The sequence below is a fragment of the Physeter macrocephalus genome, chromosome 14, assembly GCF_002837175.3.
Source record: "Physeter macrocephalus isolate SW-GA chromosome 14, ASM283717v5, whole genome shotgun sequence".
Lineage (NCBI taxonomy): Eukaryota > Metazoa > Chordata > Mammalia > Artiodactyla > Physeteridae > Physeter > Physeter macrocephalus.
The window spans coordinates 89,209,642-89,229,094 of record NC_041227.1 but is presented as its reverse complement, the minus strand read 5'-3'; the positions used below and the strand labels follow the sequence as shown (position 1 = coordinate 89,229,094).

General features: G+C 52.4%; 2 protein-coding genes across 3 annotated transcripts; one reads left to right on the top strand and one right to left on the bottom strand.

The window, feature by feature from the left end:
• The first annotated feature begins 1,125 nt into the window (after nucleotides 1–1,125).
• ATP1B2 (ATPase Na+/K+ transporting subunit beta 2) lies at nucleotides 1,126–8,027 on the top strand. Of its 2 annotated transcripts, XR_003682916.1 has the most exons (8): nucleotides 1,126–1,892; nucleotides 3,677–3,805; nucleotides 4,398–4,502; nucleotides 4,609–4,814; nucleotides 5,045–5,101; nucleotides 6,111–6,209; nucleotides 6,317–6,570; nucleotides 7,855–8,027. XR_003682916.1 is itself a non-coding variant. In XM_007100638.3 (7 exons), the coding sequence occupies exons 1-7, from the start codon at nucleotides 1,781–1,783 to the stop codon at nucleotides 6,479–6,481; spliced, it is 873 nt and encodes a 290-aa protein (XP_007100700.1). In that variant the 5' UTR covers nucleotides 1,126–1,780; the 3' UTR covers nucleotides 6,482–6,603. The 2 variants fall into 2 exon arrangements, 1 of the variants encoding a protein (XP_007100700.1); XM_007100638.3 differs by lacking the exon at nucleotides 7,855–8,027 and having other exon boundaries at nucleotides 6,317–6,603.
• Nucleotides 8,028–13,887: 5,860 nt separating this feature from the next.
• Nucleotides 13,888–18,312, bottom strand: TP53 (tumor protein p53). Its single transcript, XM_028499408.1, has 10 exons — nucleotides 18,214–18,312; nucleotides 18,055–18,076; nucleotides 17,708–17,965; nucleotides 17,085–17,271; nucleotides 16,892–17,004; nucleotides 16,552–16,661; nucleotides 16,071–16,207; nucleotides 15,910–15,983; nucleotides 15,390–15,496; nucleotides 13,888–14,826 (listed from the first exon to the last, which is right to left on the bottom strand). The coding sequence occupies exons 1-10, from the start codon at nucleotides 18,285–18,287 to the stop codon at nucleotides 14,745–14,747; spliced, it is 1,164 nt and encodes a 387-aa protein (XP_028355209.1). The 5' UTR covers nucleotides 18,288–18,312; the 3' UTR covers nucleotides 13,888–14,744.
• Nucleotides 18,313–19,453: the final 1,141 nt, after the last annotated feature.

Below are 19,453 nucleotides of genomic sequence, written 5' to 3'. Positions count from 1 at the left end.
TCTTCCCGGACCAGGGCACGAACCTGTGTCCCCTGCATCGGCAGGCGGACTCTCAACCACTGTGCCACCAGGGAAGCCCCCAGATAATGATTCTCAACAGGAGGTCTTTGGAGGCCCATGTACCTCCCTACTAGACTGTGGGTCTCTGGAGCCCTGTGAGAACCACGACTTTACTTCCCCAGCGCTGGGTTTCACAAGGTCTCTAGTAGGTGCTCAATAAATGTTTGTTGACCCAAATGGGCAAATGAGAAGGGGAGTTCAGACATGGGGGTGGGAGGAGGCAGAACACCTAAGCAGATGGGGCTCCAGGGCTGGGGTCTCAGGGCAGTATTGGGGGCTGGGAATGCGGTGTCGGAAAGGCTTTTTTGTTCCCCTAATATTTACTTGGTCGCGTCAGGTCTTCGTTGTAGCAGGCGGGCTCCTTAGTTGCGGCATGCACGTGGGCTCTAGTTCCCCGACCAGGGATGGAAACAGGGCCCCCTGCATTGGGAGCGCGGAGTCTTAACCACTGCGCCATCAGGGAAGTCCCTGGAAGGGTTTCATGAGGGATGTGGTGGGAAAGCAGGGAAGCCCCCAGGCTTGGGGAGAACCAGGTGGTGGGAGAAGTAGCAGTGGGACTGGAGAAGGAGGTGTCGGGGGAACTGGTAGCAGCTCCCATAAGGGGAATTTCCCTCCTGTGGTGGCCTCTATTGATCTCTTTGAGGCCTGTTCTAGCTTCCAGCCCGGCTGGTGTAGTACCTCAGCTGGTCTCTTCGATCTGTTTTTCTTGATCTCTGTCTCCTTCTCTATTCGTCTCACATTCTACCCTGTCTCCTGGATCTTAGTCTCTTTCTAACTCCCTGCCTGGGGCCCCCATCTCAGCATATATCTGCTTTCCTCTCTGTCTTCTGTGTCTCTCGGGGGTTATCTTTCCCTCTACTCCGCCCGGACACGCCCTCTATCCTCTCCACTCACCCAGATCTAGTCCAGTACCTGGGGTGGGGGTAAGGGAGAGACCTCTAGGTCCTGAAGAGGCGTCAGGGGGGCGGGCCCAATCCCTTTCTCCAAATTTGCATATGCATGAAGTCGCCCAGGCCAGCAGCGAGGAGGCGGGGCCTCGGGGGGGGGTGGAAAGGGGGCGGGCACCCCCGTAGCCGCGGAGTATATAGACTGCGCGCCGCGGCTGCCGGCCCCGCACTGCTGAAGAGCGGAGCCTCCGCCCGGGGGACCCCTATCCCTGCCTGTCCCCCAGAACTGCGCGTCTCCACCCCACCCCACCCCCGCGGCCGAGCCACCGCTGGTGTGGCGGTCTCCGCTCGGCAGAAGAGCCTTGAACGGTCACCCGATCCCCCTCCACAGCATCTTTGCATCTCGGATTTCGGGGCGGCCCCCTCCCCCACCTCTCCCTGCCTCTTTGCACCCCTATTTTTTATGCGCTTCTCTCGGGTTTTGCAGCCGTCTATATTTGCATCCCTTTTCGTTTTGCTTCTGGGAGGTTTGGGGGGTGAAGCTGCGTTCGCACCCCTTCCCCTTTTTATCCTCCCCTGCTCGGACAACCCCCCTTTTCATTGCAGTGGGGGGGGGCCTAGGTTCTGTGCATCCTACGCCGCGCCGCCAGCACCCCGCAACGTGTGGCCCTGCGCCCCGGAATTTGCAGCAGCTGCATATCTGAGGGGGGCGGTCTCCCTCGCCCCCGCTGCCTTTGCTTCCCGCGCGTTCTGGTGCGTGGGGGCTTCACGCGCCGCACCCCGGCTTCTCCATAGCCCCCCGCCCCGCGCGGGACTCGCCCCCCGCCGTCAAGATGGTCATTCAGAAAGAGAAGAAGAGCTGCGGGCAGGTGGTTGAGGAGTGGAAGGAGTTCGTGTGGAACCCGAGGACGCACCAGTTCATGGGCCGCACCGGGACCAGCTGGGGTATGCGGGGCCGGCCGCGCGAGGGGTTGGGGGTCCTCCGGGCGACGCCCCGGGGACACGAGGTCCCGCCGGCGCAGCCCCAGCTCCCTTCCCGGGTCCCCGGCGTCCGGCCCCCCTGCCGGGCTCTGGGCTGGGAGGGCGCCGAATCGCCGGTCTAATCTCCCTGGCTGGCCGCTGCGGAGGCGGAGAAAGTAGGTCACTGCCGCCTTCCCGCCCCCCGCGGAGCCCCCTCGCTCGGGGGGTCGCGGGCTCTGAGCGCGTGTCCGCGCCGCGGCGCTCGCGCTCGCTGTCGGGGGCCGGTCAGGTCCGCACAGTCGCCCCCCTTCCCCAGAAGAGAGACCCTTCCCTCCCTCTGGCTCTCACTAGCTAGCCAGGCCCGTCTATTTTTAGCTCGAGCCCACCCCTTGGACCCTGGGAACATTCATGAGCGGGCGGGCCTTGGAGAGGTGGGGTGTGTGTTGGAGGGGGTCCTTCACAGCGGAAGTTGTCTGTGTCCTACTACCGGGTGTTTTGGAGCCTTCTGTGACTGCTTGGCGGGCGGGGGGCTGTTGCGCCGGGGTGACATTGGGAGGTTTTCGGGGCTGGGTGTTCGGCTCAGATGTCGCAGGCGGAGGGAGTGGTCACTAGTGGTGAGACATGTACATCACCCGGCCCAGTGTGTCTGTGGGCTTGCGTGGCTTGGCTCCTTCCCCACCCATACCTTGGCGCCACTGGGGAGGCGTGGAGGGAGTTGCGTCTGGCTGAGGGTCCCATGCTGGGCAGAGGTGCCAGTGAGGGGTGGAATTCTTCCGAAAGGGATTTTCAAGCTGGGAAGTTGAAGCACAGGAGACATCGTGTGACACAGCTTCCAGTTCATCCACACTAATTGAACGTTGTCCGCATTAGCCCAGCCACTTGGGGCACTTGAGGTGGGTCCGATGCAGTCCTTGCCGCAGGAAACTTGAAGTCCACTCCCTGGGACTGGAGGGATCCACAGGTGCTTGGGAGAATCTGAGAAGGCTTCCTGAGTGAAGTGTCTTCTGAGATGGAAGGACTGGGGGTCCGGGGTGGTGGAAACAGCAGGTACTCGCACTAGGCTGAGGAGTGACGGGGTGATGTGTCACATCCACCAAGGACCAGCTCTATGCCTGGAAGGCTATTGGAGGTCTACGTCTACTCCTGCCTCTGCCCTGGGTGCTGTGTGTGAATTGGGGGGTAGGTGACTGTTGAAGGTTCTGGACAGCTGTCTCTGAGAGACTTTGTAGCGTGGCAGGAGCCTCATCCAAGGTTTGGCTTTTGTGGGGCTCTGAGAGAGAGATTTTGCTATGTGAGTGTGGGCCTCCACGCCCTGAGGGATGGGATAAGAGTTTGGCTGTGAATTGGGGCCAATGCCAGCTTGAAAGTCATCGTGCTAGACAGCTTCAAGCATGAGTACCGATACAGTGGTATCAGATGTTGTGCCTTTTCAGGGCCACGAAGGTTGAGAAGTTGAGAATGTAATTTGTGGCAAAATCACCGCGGCCTATACCATGAGTTGTGCCAGCAACAAGAGTTTAGGTCGCTTGTGGCCTCCACAAGGTCCGGCTTCACTGTGCTGTGGGACCAGGAAGGGCTGGGAGTCATGGCTGGAAGCCAGACACAACTGCTGTTTTTCAGCTTGTCTCCTTTTGCTTCCAAGGGAAGGCTTCCCAAGGCTCTGCAATCCATTCCTGTGCAGAACCTCTGAGTCGGAGAGGGGTGTGTGGGGATAGGTCAGGTCATCGAGGGAGACCTGGAACCTGCTGACCCTGTTTTCTCCTCCTTAGCCTTTATCCTCCTCTTCTACCTCGTCTTCTACGGCTTCCTCACCGCCATGTTCACCCTCACCATGTGGGTGATGCTGCAGACGGTCTCTGACCATACCCCCAAGTACCAGGACCGACTGGCCACACCGGGTGAGTGATGAGGCACCCCCACCAGCCACTCTAACTGTTCTTGTGCCCCCAGGTATCCAAAAGGAACTCACAGGCTGAGAACTGTCAGCTCTTCTTAGAGGTGTGGTTCTGATGATCCAGTCACCATGTGCTGGGGAGTTCTTTTTGTTTGTTTGTTTTTTTAATTACTTATTTATTTTATTTTTGGCTGCGTTGAGTCTTCATTGCCCACACAGGCTTCCTCTAGTTGCGGCGAGCGGGGGCTACTCTTCATTGTGGTGTGCGGGCTTCTCATTGCGGTGGCTTCTCTTGTTGCGGAGCACGGGCTCTAGGCGTGTGGGCTTCAGTAGTTGTGGCACACGGGCTCAGTAGTTGTGGCTCGCGGGCTTAGTTGCTCTGCGACATGTGGGATCCTCCCGGACCAGGGCTTGAACCCCTGTCCCCTGCATTGGCAGGCGGATTCTTAACCACTGCGCCACCAGGGAAGCCCTGGGGAGTTCTTGAAGTCTGCCTTCCCATTTCCCACAGCTGAGAGCTCTGTGTGTCCATTTTTTCCCTCTGGGTGTGGTCCCTCATCTTATATATACCCCTCACTCTCGCCTTTGTTGACTAGGCTTGATGATTCGCCCTAAGACTGAGAACCTTGATGTCATTGTCAATGTCAGTGACACTGAAAGCTGGGACCAGCATGTTCAGAAGCTCAACAAATTCCTGGAGCGTGAGTATGGGGCTGGTGAAGTGGCTGTGCAGGACCTCGGGGCAGGAGACTGGGGACCCTGGGAGCAGAACATGAGGCCTGTGACTCTCCCCCACCCCCTCCGTAGCTTACAATGACTCCATCCAAGCCCAAAAGAATGATGTCTGCCTCCCTGGGCGCTATTACGAACAACCAGATAACGGAGTTCTCAACTACCCGAAACGTGCCTGCCAGTTCAACCGGACCCAGCTGGGCGACTGCTCTGGCATTGGGGACCCCACCCACTATGGTTACAGCACAGGACAGCCCTGTGTCTTCATCAAGATGAACCGGGTACTCATGACCTTAGTTCCCAGGGGGAACAGAGGAGGGAGCTGGGGCTACCATCTGCTGGCAGTTGCTTTCTTTTGCTGGGGCTCTTGGGCTTTGGGAGATTTTTAGATGTTTGAATGGCTGAGGGTACAGGCGAGATGGGGCCATTGGAGGCTGAGATCGTGGTTGGAAGGCTGGATACTTGTGTCTTTGACAACTTCTTTCTTTAACCCTCACCACTCTCTCTCCAGGTCATCAACTTCTACGCAGGAGCAAACCAGAGCATGAATGTTACCTGTGTGGGGAAGGTGAGTTTTTTGGGCCTTGTGCACCTGTTTGCCCTTCATGGTTTCCATGTCATTCACTCATCTCTCCCTATCTTCTTTGCTCCCAGAGGCTCCATCACTCTAGGGATAAGGGGGTAAGAGTGGGCTCCAGTATGGCTCAAACTCCAAGGGGCTGCCACCCCTCTTGCTTCTCTCTAGGATGCAGAAGTCTGCTCTTTTGTGTGGATAGACACCCCCTTCCTGACTCCACCCAAAGCCCTGCTTCTGGCTTCTCTCCTAATCCTTCCATGTTCTCCTCTATTCCCTGACCATGTCTTCTGCTCTCCATCTCATGTCTCTCCTATCCCTCAATTCTTTTTTTTTTTTTTTTTTTTTTTCCGGTACGCGGGCCTCTCACTGTCGCGGCCTCTCCCGTTGCGGAGCACGGGCTCCGGACGCGCAGGCTCAGCGGCCATGGCTCACGGGCCCAGCCGCTCCGCGGCATGTGGGATCTTCCCGGACCGGGGCACGAACCCGTGTCCCCTGCATCGGCAGGCGGACTCTCAACCACTGCGCCACCAGGGAAGCCCTATCCCTCAATTCTTTTTAGGTATCTGGTAGCTGCTGATCTGTAAGCACCACCTGCCACCACTAAGTTGTCCTTGGAACCCTGCTCCCCCCACCTCTGTCCTCTCTAGGAACTTCCTGCCCCTCTTCATTCATCCCCCTCCTTGTTTCCTACTGAGCCCTTACTCATTTATCTGTTCTCTCTTGGCTCCGCTCCAGAAACCGATTCCTGAGGATGGGGTAAGAATTTGGGATGGGAGGGCAGTAGGAGGCTTCAGGCTCATTAGCGCCCTGGAGGCCTTCCCAGTTTGAGGGAAGAGACAGGACACCCGCTCCTGCGCACGCGCAAACACAGCAGCCTCCGCGCTCAAGGGATACGGATACGAGATAGAATAATTGGGGGGTCAAGGAGGAACAAAGGGAAGTCTGGCGAGCGTCTGGGGTCCCTCACATGCTCTCCCCCACCCTCCCGCGCCCCCCACAGCGAGATGAAGATGCTGAGAATCTCGGCAACTTCGTCATGTTCCCTGCAAACGGCAACATCGACCTCATGTACTTCCCCTACTACGGCAAGAAGTTCCACGTAAGTCCCGTGGGAGGCCGGGTGCTGGCTCCTGCAGGGGAGCGGGGCCCTGGGGAGGAGGCCGAGTGGCCGCGGGCCTGGAGCCTCGCTGTCCTCCTCTGGCCCAGGTGAACTACACTCAGCCCCTGGTGGCCGTGAAGTTCCTGAATGTGACCCCCAACGTGGAGGTGAACGTGGAGTGCCGCGTCAACGCCGCCAACATCGCCACTGACGACGAGCGCGACAAGTTTGCTGGGCGCGTGGCCTTCAAACTCCGCATCAACAAAACCTGAGGCCCCTTCCTCCCGCCCCCACCTCTTTCCTACGGATGCTTCTGGAATATCCCTGACCCTGCCTGATCCCTCTCTCACCCACCCCAAAGGTATTTTTTATAACAGAGCTCTGGCTTGTCTGAGTCCCTTTTCCTTTACTTCTGAACCCGGCCTGATGTCTGTCGTGATTCCCTGGCTACCCACATTTTCCACCATCTTCTTCCCACCCTAGTTCAGTCAGAGACAGGGAGATGGGACCCCAAGACGGTCACAGAGGAGTTGGGAGCCTTTCTAGTCCTGGTGTAGCTGTGAGTGGGGTGTCCTCACAGCTACCCACCTGTCCTGCCCTCTTATCCCCTGAGAGCTATAGAAAATGCCCACCCACCCACCTACACACACACCTCATTTCACCCTTTACTTCCACACGCTAAGGTGGCGCTCAATTCTGTTTTTTAAATTGAAGGAGAATTGACTTACAACACTACGTTAGTTACAGGTGCACAGCATAGGGATTTAATGTTTCTGTACGTTAGAGTGGTCACCAGTGTGGCCCTCTCTATCCCTCCATTCCAGCTCAGCTGCTGTCAGCTTCCTCTGTCTCCCACACCTTCTGCCTGTCTACAACAGTCGCTGTCTCAGTGGCTTTTGACTTGTCTGGCTCCTCTGGCCAGTCTTTCCCCACTTCTCCATCCCCATTCCCTCCACTGAAAGGGGGACCGTTTGTAATTGAGGTCAAGGTGGCTCTGTGGCCTCTTCCCTCTTTCCTGGCACATCTGGCTTCTCACCCCACGTTGACTACGTGAGCTGGGAATGAGGGTCTGAAGGAGAAGTCCATGTTGGTTCTTGAAAATTCTCTTCCTGGTCCCTCCTGTCACCCAACTAGGCACTCAGAGGGGCGGGGTTGACCTAGGCTGAATGTCCACTTTGTTTTTGCCGATGGCTCCCTTCCCCCTGTTCGCTTTCCCAGAATATCCTGCAAGTTCCACTTCCCAGGCGCCCTGGGGGAGGGGCAGCCATTTTGGCTAGGTCCCCAGTGGCCACCTTGGAAACGTCAGCTGGCTATGGGACTATTCCACCTCCTCCCCCTGGGCCCAGATATGCCCCCACCATTCTCTCTCTGGCTTCTCTTAGCAAGTTATCAACTAATCACTAACTCCTTCCCTTTTCTCTGCATGCCAGCCTGAAAATTGCAAATACTTCCTCCATCTAAGGCTCTGAATTTCTTGGCTCCGTCTCCTTCAGACCCCTTTGCCTTCTTAAACAACCCCATAGTGCCCATAGAATGTTAAATGAGGGACTGCCTGTGATCTTGAGTTATAGAGGCATTTTAACTCTTTCTTTTCCCACGTCCTACACTTCCTCACCTCTGACTTCCTTTTTTTTTGATGCTGCAGCTTCCACACCCCACCCACAGATGGACTCTTCCCTGTTTTTCTCTCGCTGGATCTGAGTCTCTTCCCTTTGGGTCCCCATGTTTTCCTGCACTCCCTTCACCCCAGTGGTCTCTCTCTGCAGTTATTTAATGCCTGTGTCAGATCTACTGTAAAAAGAGGATAAAGTACAATAAAATGAGAGCAATTATATATATAAATATATATCATACAGGGAGCCCTGTGTGCAGGTTGTTCCTTTCTGAGCATTTGGAAGAGCCCTGGGAAGGGGGTGGGGGGTGGATTTGGGTGACCCGGGAGTTACCCAGCCCTTGGGGGCCCCCTCCCCAGCTTTGATCTCTTCCATCCAGTGTCCAAGCATCTACCTCCTAGATTGCTCCATCACATATACTAGCTTGAGATCACTCAATACAAGACAGGCAAGAAGCCTATGTCCTTTCCTACAGCAATACTTATAAAGTGCCTACTATGTGCATTCTAGGCACCAGGAAGACACACTTACGAAAGAGGCAGAGTTCCTGCCCCCAAGGAGCTCCTCAGTTTAACAGGAGAGGGGAGGAGCACACGAGAAACTCTCAAACCAGGTAGACCTAAATGTATTTCCAGGAAGGGGAGAAAGCTGGTGAGGACAAAATTCAGAGTGGTCACCCACTCCCTGTGGGGGCTTCGAAGGGCTTAAAGGATGTGGTGGTTTTAGGGGGAGAGACTAGCATCAGCAAATGCCCAGAGACAGGTGAGGAAAATTGATCAGAAGAAACAGATCTCAAAACAATATGAACTGTAGGAGCCCAGTTTGGTGCATAAAAAAAGTACACACACAAGCATAGAAAAAAAGGATGGATGAGTCTATACCACAGTGTTGATTGTGGTATTTGTGGATGGCTTTATAGCTAATTTTTATTTTCTTGGGGCTTATTTGTTTTTGTTTGCAATGAGTTCCTCAATATTTGCCTTGAAAAATAACTTTATTACTTATGTATACACATATATACACAGTTTTGTCGTGAATGCATAGTACACACACACACACACACACACACACACACACACTCACACACACACAGAGGGATTGCTGGGTTTTGGTCATTGTTACACCAAAATTAGATCATATTATACACAATTTTGTGCATCTCACTGTGTTCACTCAATTTCACCTGGCCTGGTAGAGCTCTAATTCTTTTTTTTAAATGGCTGCATAATATTTTTTTCTATTGGGTCATTCTTCCCTTGTTAATTTGTTAGAGCTCCTTGACAGTTGTAGATATAAACTGTTTTATGCATTGTAGAATTTCCCCCAGTCGACTGTTTGCCTCTTGAGTTTGTGGTTTCTTTTACTGGTAAAAGTGGTTTCTTTTCCTTTTTTCTTTTTCTTTTTTTTTTTTTTTTGCCACACCTCCTGGCTTGTGGGATCTTAGTTCTCCCGGGCAGGGATTGAACTCAGGCCCTCGGCAGTGTAAGCGCAAAGTCCTAACCACTGGACCACCAGGGAATTCCTGGTTAGTTTTTCATATGGTCAAATATGCTTTAGTTGTTCTTTTGTGGTTTCTGGGTTTCCAGTCCATAGTGTATACTCGTTTTGTAAATTTTTTTTTTTCTGCGGTACGCGGGCCTCTCACTGCTGTGGCCTCTCGCATTGCGGAGCACAGGCTCTGGACGCGCAGGCTCAGCGGCCATGGCTCACGGGCCCAGCCGCTCCGCGGCATGTGGGATCCTCCCGGACCGGGGCACGAACCCGTGTCTCCTGCATCGGCAGACGGACTCTCAACCACTGCGCCACCAGGGAAGCCCTGTAAATTTTTTTGACAGGATTTTATTTCAATTTTTACATTCACCGTAACTCCTTTGGTCTGTTTTTTTAAAAATTAAACTGACTTTATTTATTTATTTTTGGCCGTGCCTCTCGGCTTGCGGGATCTTCCCTGACCAGGGATCAAACCCAGGCCCCCTGCGGTGGAAGCATGTAGTCCTAACCACTGGACCACAAGGAATTCCCATATTTGGTCTATTTTTGTTTCTTTTTGTGTGTGGTGTGAATGAGGAGTCTGGTTTAATTTTATTTTTTAGTTGTGTCAGATTCATTTAAAAAATAGCCTTAATTTACCCCCATTGAATTGAAATGCCAACTTCGGTTGTATAATACATTTTGCTGTATGCTGAGATCTACTTCTGGATTCATTACTGGCTTGTCTACCACTCCATACATCAAGCCATACTGATCTGATTCCAGTAGTTTTATAGTATGTTTTCTGATATCTAGCAAGGCAAGTAAGGCTCCGCCCATTCCTTTTTAAAAACAACTATTGGCTATTTTGGGGCACTTATTCGTCTCTATAATTTTTTATAAAAATAAATAAATTTATTTATTTATTTTTGCTTGCGTTGGGTCTTCGTTGCTGTGCGCAGGCTTTCTCTAGTTGCATCGAGCGGGTCTACTCTTCATCGTGGTGCGCAGGCTTCTCATTGCAGTGGCTTCTCGTTGCGGAGCACGGGCTCCAGGTGCACGGGCTTCAGTAGGTGTGGCACATGGGCCCAGTAGTTGTGGCTCGCAGGCTCTAGAGCTCAGGCTCAATAGTTGTGGCACATGGGCTTGGTTGCTCCACGGCATGTGAGATCTTCCGGGACCAGGGATTGAACCCCTGTCCCCTGCATTGGCAGGCGGATTCTTAAACACTGTGCCACCAGGGAAGTCCCACTTCTGTTATTATTTTGAATGGAACATTTTTCATTCTTTTTTCCTCAGTGCTTTTGCAAGAAGGTAAAAAATTTTTTTCTGTCTACTATCCATCTGCCTTATTGATTCTCTTAATTACATCATCTATTATTAACTAAGAAGTTAGTTTTTAGGTACATGGTCATACGATCAAAAAGGCAAAGAGATTTATTTTTTTAACCAATGTTTTGTTTTCTTTTTTTTTAAAATCCTCTTGAGTGTTCTAAAACCATTATTAGTGGGCATTCCTATATAGTTCCTAATTTAAGTTTAAATTATCTTAGTCTTTAACCATTAGGATAATACCAGTATTCCATTACTATTTTTTTTAAAACATAAAACAGATCGTGTCACATTCTGCTTAATACCATTTAACGGACTCCCACTGCTTTTATTTTTTTAAAAAATTATTATTATTATTTTTAAATTTATCTAAATTTTTGGCTGCGTTGGGTCTTTGTTGCTGCACGTGGGCTTTCTCTAGTTGTGGTGAGTGGCGGCTACTCTTTGTTGTGCGCACAGGCCCCGGACGCGCAGACTCAGCTGCCATGGCCCACGGGCCTAGCCGCTCCGCGGCATGTGGGATGTTCCCGGACCGGGGCTCGAACCCATATCCCCTGCATTGGCAGGCGGATTCTCAACCACTGTGCCACCAGGGAAGCCCGCTCCATTATTATTTTAATTAAGGTTTGTTTGTTTTTTTTTTTTAAAAGGAGTGGCTGCTGAAATTTAATCAAATTCCTTTCAGCATCTGTTGATATGATTATTTTTCTTCCTTAATTTTTTTTAAAAAATTTATTTAATTAATTTATTTATTTTTGGCTGCATTGAGTCTTTGTTGCTGCGCGTGGGCTTTTCTCTAGTTGCAGCGAGCAGGGGCTACTCTTCGTTGCGGTACACGGGCTTCTCATTGCGGTGGCTTCTCTTGCTGCAGAGCACGGGCTGTAGGCGTGCGGGCTTCAGTAGTTGTGGCACGTGGGCTCAGTAGTTGTGGCACACGGGCTTAGTTGCTCCACGGCATGTGGGATCCTCCCGGACCGGGGCTCGAACCCATATCCCCTGCATTGGCAGGCGGATTCTCAACCACTGTGCCACCAGGGAAGCCCGCTCCATTATTATTTTAATTAAGGTTTGTTTGTTTTTTTTTTTTAAAAGGAGTGGCTGCTGAAATTTAATCAAATTCCTTTCAGCATCTGTTGATATGATCATATTTTTCTTCCTTAATTTGTTAATGTAATGAATAATGTTGATAGATTCTCTATTAAACCAACTTTATGCTCCTGGAATAAGCCCTACTTGGTTATAGTGTTAATACTCTTTTGATTCATCAATGTATTCTGATACTATTTAGAGCTTTTGTATCTCTATAAATTAATTTGGCTTCTAGTTTTTTAGTATCTTGATCAGGTTTTAATATTAATGAAACCACAATAATTTTACATGAATTGGAGATTCCACTCTTCCTGTGGTCTGGAATAGTTTAATATTGGATCAATTGGCCCTCGCTTTTTTTTTTTCCTCAGTCAAGCTCTTGAGTTTTTCTTTTCTTTTAAAGCGTATTTTTTTTTAAAGCCCTGCTTTTGAATTCATCCTTTCAACCAAGATTGCTTTCTCTTTCAATAAGTTATATCTTTAATTTTTAGGATGCATGCTAGGTTCCTTTTTCTTTTCTTTTTTTAAATAGTGAATGCATATATGGCTTGACATTTTCCTGATTATACAACTTCTGCTGGGTGTTATAGATTTGGGGACCCCTGTGTTCCTGAAGTCAAGGAGGTAAGTTTTTAAATTTATTCCAAAACTTAGTGGGACAGGACTTGGGCTCTTTGAGCCTGAGGGCAGGGGCCATGTCTGCCACAGGCCCCCACAGCCTAGAACAGTCCTGGGCACAGAGTAAGGCAACAATCAATGAATATCTGCTGGCTAGATTGTGAGAGGAATGAACACAACCAGACGGGAGGACGTGAGCAAGTGGGACCAGAGAGGTCAGGGACTCACTGGAGGTCACACAGCTTAGTAGAGCTGGCCTGAAAACCCAGGACTAATAATTCTCAGACCAGTAATCTATCAGCTCACAAAGGGATTGGCAGAGCCAGAATGGATCTGCTTTCTGAAGTAGTACAGCAGAAATAAAAACAGAGCTAAGGACACACTTGAGAGAAATGCTGAGCATAGGGGGGTGCTGGACACTGGTCAGAAAGAGAGCTTCAAGGTGACCTGTCTACAGGAGTGAGACGATAGAATGAGTTTCAAGTGCTCTGGTCTGCCAAGGGCCTGGCTGGTGGGGAGAGATGGCAAAGTTAAAGATCTCTAAAAGAGGTGGTTCTGGGTCTCCTGGGGAGGGTTTGGCATTCCCCGGCAGGGAAGAAAAAAGGTGGTTTTGAGGCCAGGGAGGGCGGGTGGCTTCACAGCTGTCTGGGATCCTCGGGGTAAGCCAAGGGACTCCCACAGGCACTCTAAGCCGGGTTGAGAGGACAGTGGCCCCAGAAGCCCCTTTGGATCTTACTCCCTTCTCTCCGCCCCCAGGATGGCAGGATGAGCCATGTCCCCACTGTCTGGCCATCCCTCCGAGCACTGGCTCAGGCAGCAGCGGGTGATGGGGAGAGCTCGCCCCCAGCCCTCCTCCTTGGGAGCTGGCAGCACTAAGGGACAGAATGGTTGGGGAGAGTGCTGGGTTCCCCAGGCTCGACTCTCCTCCCTACCCCAAGAAGCCCTTTGAAAGGTTTTCCTGGCAGAGTTTAAAGCTTCAATTCATTCAGCTGGCTGGCATGAGGCCCGGATGAGGGGATGCTGGGAAGGCCCCAGTCCCACATCCCAGCCCTCACCTTAGTCGCCCCCACTTCCTGGGGACCCCGGCTGGCAGGCCTCCCCCTGCTCTCTGTCCTCACCCATTAGCACCCGCCCTCCTTCCCCTCGGGAACCCAGGTATCCTGCCCCTTTCCCGTGGAGCAGATGGCCACCCCAGAGGCTCAGCCTTGCGAAATCAGACATTTAAATCCCATAATCCTTGGTGAGAGGCCGAGAGGGGGCAGAAGCCCAATCCTAGAAGCAGGAGCAGAAGACCTTGTGCCAGCCCTGGCAGGAGAGGAGAGGGGGACAGTTGGTTCCCGAGTTATGAATGGAGTCACCCCTCCCCTTATTGTCATGCAGCCTGCGGACTGACCCAGTCCCCAGGCTTTGTTCTCCTCCCGGAACCCGGGCGCTGGGCCCCCCAAACATGCTCCCTGAAGACTCAGGTGGCTGCCTCCCAAACGCACCCCCTTCTTCACCCCTGCACTGTGGGCCCCAGGCACCCTGCACTGGCACCGATCTCTCATACACACAGGTGGTAGCAAAGTTTTATTGTAAAATAAGAAATCAATATAAAAATGGGATATAAAAAGGGAAGAGGAGGGGTGCGGGTGACAAATGCAGATGTGCCCTGCAGAGTACAAAAGAAATCTGCCTGAGCATTTGGGGGGAAATAAAACAGATCTCGGTAGATACACCAGGGATGGAATCCTCCTGGATGTGGGATAGGGTGAGATTTCCCCTTGGGTGCTGAGGTTCACCAAGAGGTTAGATAGGATTTGGCAGGGCCAGGAGCGAAGGGACTTGGGAATTCCTTCCCCTTGTCCAGCCATCCAGTCATAGAAACTATCAAATCATCCACCAAGGGGAACACAGAACCAGCACCCGCAAAGGCACTAAGTCCCAGACATCATGTAATAAAAAGATGGTTTGGGGGTCAGACATACATTATTTCATTAACCCTCACAACAAACTCCGTGAGGTAGGTATGATTATCAGCATTTTGTAAATGTGGACAATCAAGTTCGGAGAAACTCACTAACTTAAGATCGCTTCCCTGGCTAGTATGGTGGAGAACTGGGCTTCCAACCCAGTGTATGGCTGGTTATAAAATGTTCCTCAGATGCAGGAACGTCTTCCTACCTCTCTCAAATGCTCCCCACAGTAAAAACCTTAAAAGCTAAGCTGGAAGGCCCCAGCTACCTCCCCAAAAAACGACAAGTGCAGGCCCACCTCTTTAGCAGAGCCCCAGGCCGAGCAAACGGAAGAATTCCAGGGTGTTTCTAAGGCACACCTACACGAAGCAGAGGCTGAAGCACCTGAGAATCAAAAAATGGCAGGGAAGGGGGGAACGGGGGTAGGGGTGTCAATAGGGGACAGGAAGCAGAAGATGTCAGTCTGAGTCAGGCCCTTCTCTCTTGAACATCAGTTTTTTATGGCGAGACGGAGACTGCCCCTTCTTAGACTTCAGGTGGCTGTGAGGAGAGAGGGGGAGGGGAGATGACATCATCTGACCGAGAAGCTCTGGGCCCCTCTTCCTGGACCTGGGCTTTGAAGGGCCTGAGGCGGGAGCAAGGAGACCTTACGTTAAAATGGTCACCACCAGAGGCAGACATGCTGACTGAGCACCTTGGGGTACTTGTGGGTATTAACCTCTCAGTCTTCCCTTATCCCATTTGACAAATGAGGAAACTGAGCCTGGGAAGGGAAATAAAAAGGCCACACAGGACTCCTCGGTACTTTGCAGGGTGGAGGATCTGACCCCAAACTCTGACACTGTGTCCTACACTCCCACAGTTATCAGTCCCCTATTTGAGACCCTACCTCTGAGGGGCTAGGGGTTGTTAGAAATGGCAAAGCAATATCCATACCCCTGGACCCCTGGAGGCAGGAAAGTAGAGGAAGACTATAAAGAATGTTTGGGCAGGGCTGGGACCCAATGGCAGGGTCCCAGCCTTTTACCTTGAAGGCAGGATTAGAATGGAATCCCATGGTTTTCCAACACAGGAAGGCAGGGGAGGGGACCCGGGTCACTCACCTAGAGTGAGCCCTGCTTTCCCCTGGCTCTTTTCCAGCCTGAGCATCCTTCAGCTCCAAGGCCTCATTCAGCTCTCGGAACATCTCAAAGCGTTCACGCCCACGGATCTGTGGCAGGGAAGGAAGGGGATAAAGAAGTATGAGGCAGAATCATAGAAACCGTATTTATGCTCTCTAACAGTTTTCTTTTTGGAAGAGCCTTCTTTAAAATGTGTGTTAAGGTACAAGCTGGCGTTTGAAGTTAGGCACAACCAGGAGCCATTGTCTCAAGGCACCACTGCCCCCTGACGGCAAATGTCCTAAATACAGGCAAAGCAGTCAAGAAGAAAATAGCATTTGGAGTGCTAGACTTGAAACTTAAATCTGTCAACCCAATAATATTAAGGCCACAGACAGGGGAAAGGATAGCTAGAGAAACTGGGCTTAACCTCATATCTGCTACATTTATATTTTTTCTTCCCTTATCCAACCCCCACTGAGTGGTGGCAAGAGCCTGCATCTCTCTCTCCCAGACTTGGTACCTGAAGAGTGAAATATTCTCCATCCAGTGGTTTCTTCTTTTGCGGTGGAGAGGAGCTGGTGCTGGTAGGCAGTGCTGGAAAATAGGCAAGGAAAGGCGAGAAAAGAGTGAATCTTGGGCAGAACTGCACCCTCTCTGCCTCCTCTTGTCCTGCCTGCTTACCTCGCTTAGCGCTCCCAGGGGGCGGCTCAGGGCAAGACTGCCCCTTCTTGCGGAAATTTTCTTCCTCTGTGCGGCGGTCTCTCCCAGGACAGGCACAAACACGCACCTCAAAGCTGTTCCGTCCCAGCAGGTTACCACTACCCAGGTAAGAAGAGGGAAGCAGAAGGCAGTAAGGAAGGTGGGCCCCGCCTCCCTGTTCTCCTGTAAACCAGGACCCACCCACTCCCAACCACCCCCATCCTACACGGAGCCTAAGGTCCAGCTCCAGGAAGATTGAGAAACCACAGGCTAGAGAGACCCCAAAGCCGGAGAAAAGAGAACTGGGAGAGAGCAGCAGAGGAAGTCTACCAAGGGGATGAAGTGAGAGGGAAAGATGGCTGGTAGCACAGGAGAAAGTGGTGAAGGGCAGAGCCCAGGGGACAGAGACAGGCGGAGGTTAGGGAGGAGCATGCCAGCGTGGAGGGCGGCGTGCTGTCCCTACTTGGAGTCTTCCAGTGTGATGATGGTGAGGATGGGCCGCCGGTTCATGCCCCCCATGCAGGAGCTGTTACACATGAAGTTGTAGTGGATGGTGGTACAGTCAGAGCCAACCTGGGAGAGAGCACAGGCCCCAGGTGAGGCTATGCAGCCCCGGGGAGGCTGTTAGCCTTTGTGAGCCTCGGTTTCCTCAGCTGTGGAATGGGGATAACCCATCTGCTCTGCACACCTCACCGGGTTGTGGGAGATCAAGGAAGGAGAAAGCCCTCCATCTCCCACCTGGATGGTCACTGACAAACCCCTCTGGCCCCCTTCCCCCAGAGACCCCAGTGGCCAAACCAGACCTCGGGCGGCTCGTAGGGCACCACCACGCTGTGTCGAAAAGTGTTTCTGTCGTCCAAATACTCAGCACGTAAATTCCCTTCCACCCGGATGAGATGCTGAGGAGGGGCCAGACCTGAGAGCAATCATGGAGGAGTTAGGGGTTTGGAGGCTCCGGGCACCAGCCTTGCCCATCCACAGCCCCCCGCTGCTCACCGTCGCTATAGTCAGAGCAGCGCTCGTGGTGGGGACAGCGCCTCACAACCTCCGTCATGTACTCTGACTTCTTGTAGATGGCCATGGCGCGGACCCGGGTGCCGGGCGGGGGTGGTGAGCTGACCCACAGCTGCACCGGGCAGGTCTTGGCCAGCTGGCAAAACAGCTTGTTGAGGGCAGGGGAATACTGGAGGAGAAGGAAGAATGAATGGAAGGTCAGGGGCCAAGGACCTACGGGTCAAATGAACAAACACTGCATAAGTACCGACCGGAAGCCATGTCCTGTGGGGGGAGGGTAGCTAGAGATGGCACGGTCGGGCATCTACATCCCAGAAGCTTACTTACAAAAGCCAAAGAATGAATGAGAGTGAAGAAAAAAGAAAAAAAGAATGGCCTCATGACAGATGCTGAGAATGTGATGGGAAGGATGAAAACCTTCAAGGGGGGAAATGCAACTTTGGGACTGGGGTCAAAGGTCATAGACTGACTAGGTAAAATGTAAAAAGACTGACAGAAAGCCAAAGGCTGAAGTGGAACCCTAGAGTTCCGCACAGAGAAACCCTGGGGCACAGGGGCCAGGCATCGAATTGTCATAGGGAAGCCAGCCCCTCAGGGACACTTACCGTGCAGGTTACAGACTTGGCTGTTCCAGAATGTAGGAAACCTAGACGGAACTCATAGCTGCCAGGGTAGGTCTTCTGGGAAGGGACAAAGGACGACAGGGGCCAGGAGGTGGCTGGTGCTGGGGCGGCTGGGGCGGGGGCAGCTGGCGCAGGAGACTCTGGCATTTGTGGGGCTTCATCTGGACGTTCATCCAGCCAGTTTGCGACGTCTTCTGGGGACAGCAGCAGGTCATCCACGGCCGGGGAGAGCTCAGAGGACTGTGGACAGGAGAGACAAGAGTCAGAAGGCCAAGTTCTCAGCCCCCAGCTCTGCAGCCCCTGGGCCCTTCTCGCAGCCCAGTCCTTACCAGAAGGTTGTTTTCAGGAAGCCTGAAAAACAAGAGCAGAAAGTCAGTACTGGTTTTTGCTTCCCACAGGTCTCTACTTAGGGGGCCGGGGACTCGGGTGGGGCAGGGTTATTAGAGGCTGAGCAGTGAACCTGCCCCTCCCTCCAGACCTCCACTTACAGTTTCCACAAGTCTGAAAACGTCTCCTGACTCAGAGGGGGCTCCACGCCGAGTTCTGCCTGCGACTCCTCCATTACAGCTCCCTGGGAGGCAGTGTGGCCACTGCGGGGAGAAAGGTGAGGATCCAGCGTGAGACATACCCAGCCCAGGGTCACCTCGCCCTGAGGCGAGAGGGAGCCCTGTGCGCAGACCACGCCAGGGTGTCGAGGATCTGCTACGGGGGCAGGACTCCCCCACAGCCCAGGCTGCGGCCTGCCCCACTGCTCACCACGCAGAGGGACTTCCAACCCTCCCACCACTGAATCCAGAAGCCTTCCTCAGTGTCTACCTATTTCTGCCCTCCTTTGTGGTAATAAGGCGGAAGCAACTCTCAGCCCACTCCCTCCATCTGGGGGAAGATACCTCCCTTGACCTGCCCATTCCCCGCCTGTTCCCTTGGGACGGCTCCTCACCCCTGGCTTACAAATCCCTCAGGACCCAGGCCCTGCCCACCTCTTTGACCTCATCTCCTAGCACCCTCTCCTTTCTCTGATGCTTGAGCTCCACTGGCTGCCCTGGTGCCAGAAAGGATGGGGACTGCTGCTCTACTGGAATATAAACTTCCGCAGGGCAGGGAAGTTGTCTTGTTCACCAGTTATCAGCATAATGCCTTGCACCTGGTTGGGCTCAATAACTGGGGTGAATAAGTGAATCGTCGTACCCGGGCCATGAGCGGTTATGAACGGTCAAGGGAGCAAGGGGGACACAGCGGTGGCTGCGGTCCAGGCCACGGCCCTGCTGCCATCGTCTCGTCTCTCAGGCCAGCTTTCAAATGGTTTCATCATGCCCTCTTTCTTTCTTTTTGTTCCCAGTTCATTTCCCCATATATTTATTCTTGGATTAGTGATTTTTGAACAGGTGTTCATCTCTTTAGAATACCTGTGCCATGACCGCAGAGTAATCAAATTTCTTTTTGGCATTTGGTGGCATATGATGGGGAAAGTGACGAGTTGTATGACAGGAGAGGTTCAAGGTGAACCTTAGGGTAAGTAAGACTTTATGCATAGTTCTTTTTTTTTCCTCATGTGAGAATTCTTTTTTTTTTTTCCACACACACACACTGTATTTTATTTTTACAAGAGATAAATAGACTGACACCAAGCATTGTAAATGGATGACCACAACAAAAGCAACAATGATTGCAATTACCAAACACGAAACACACTCATACTATGTCATAATATTGACATTCAGTCCAGTA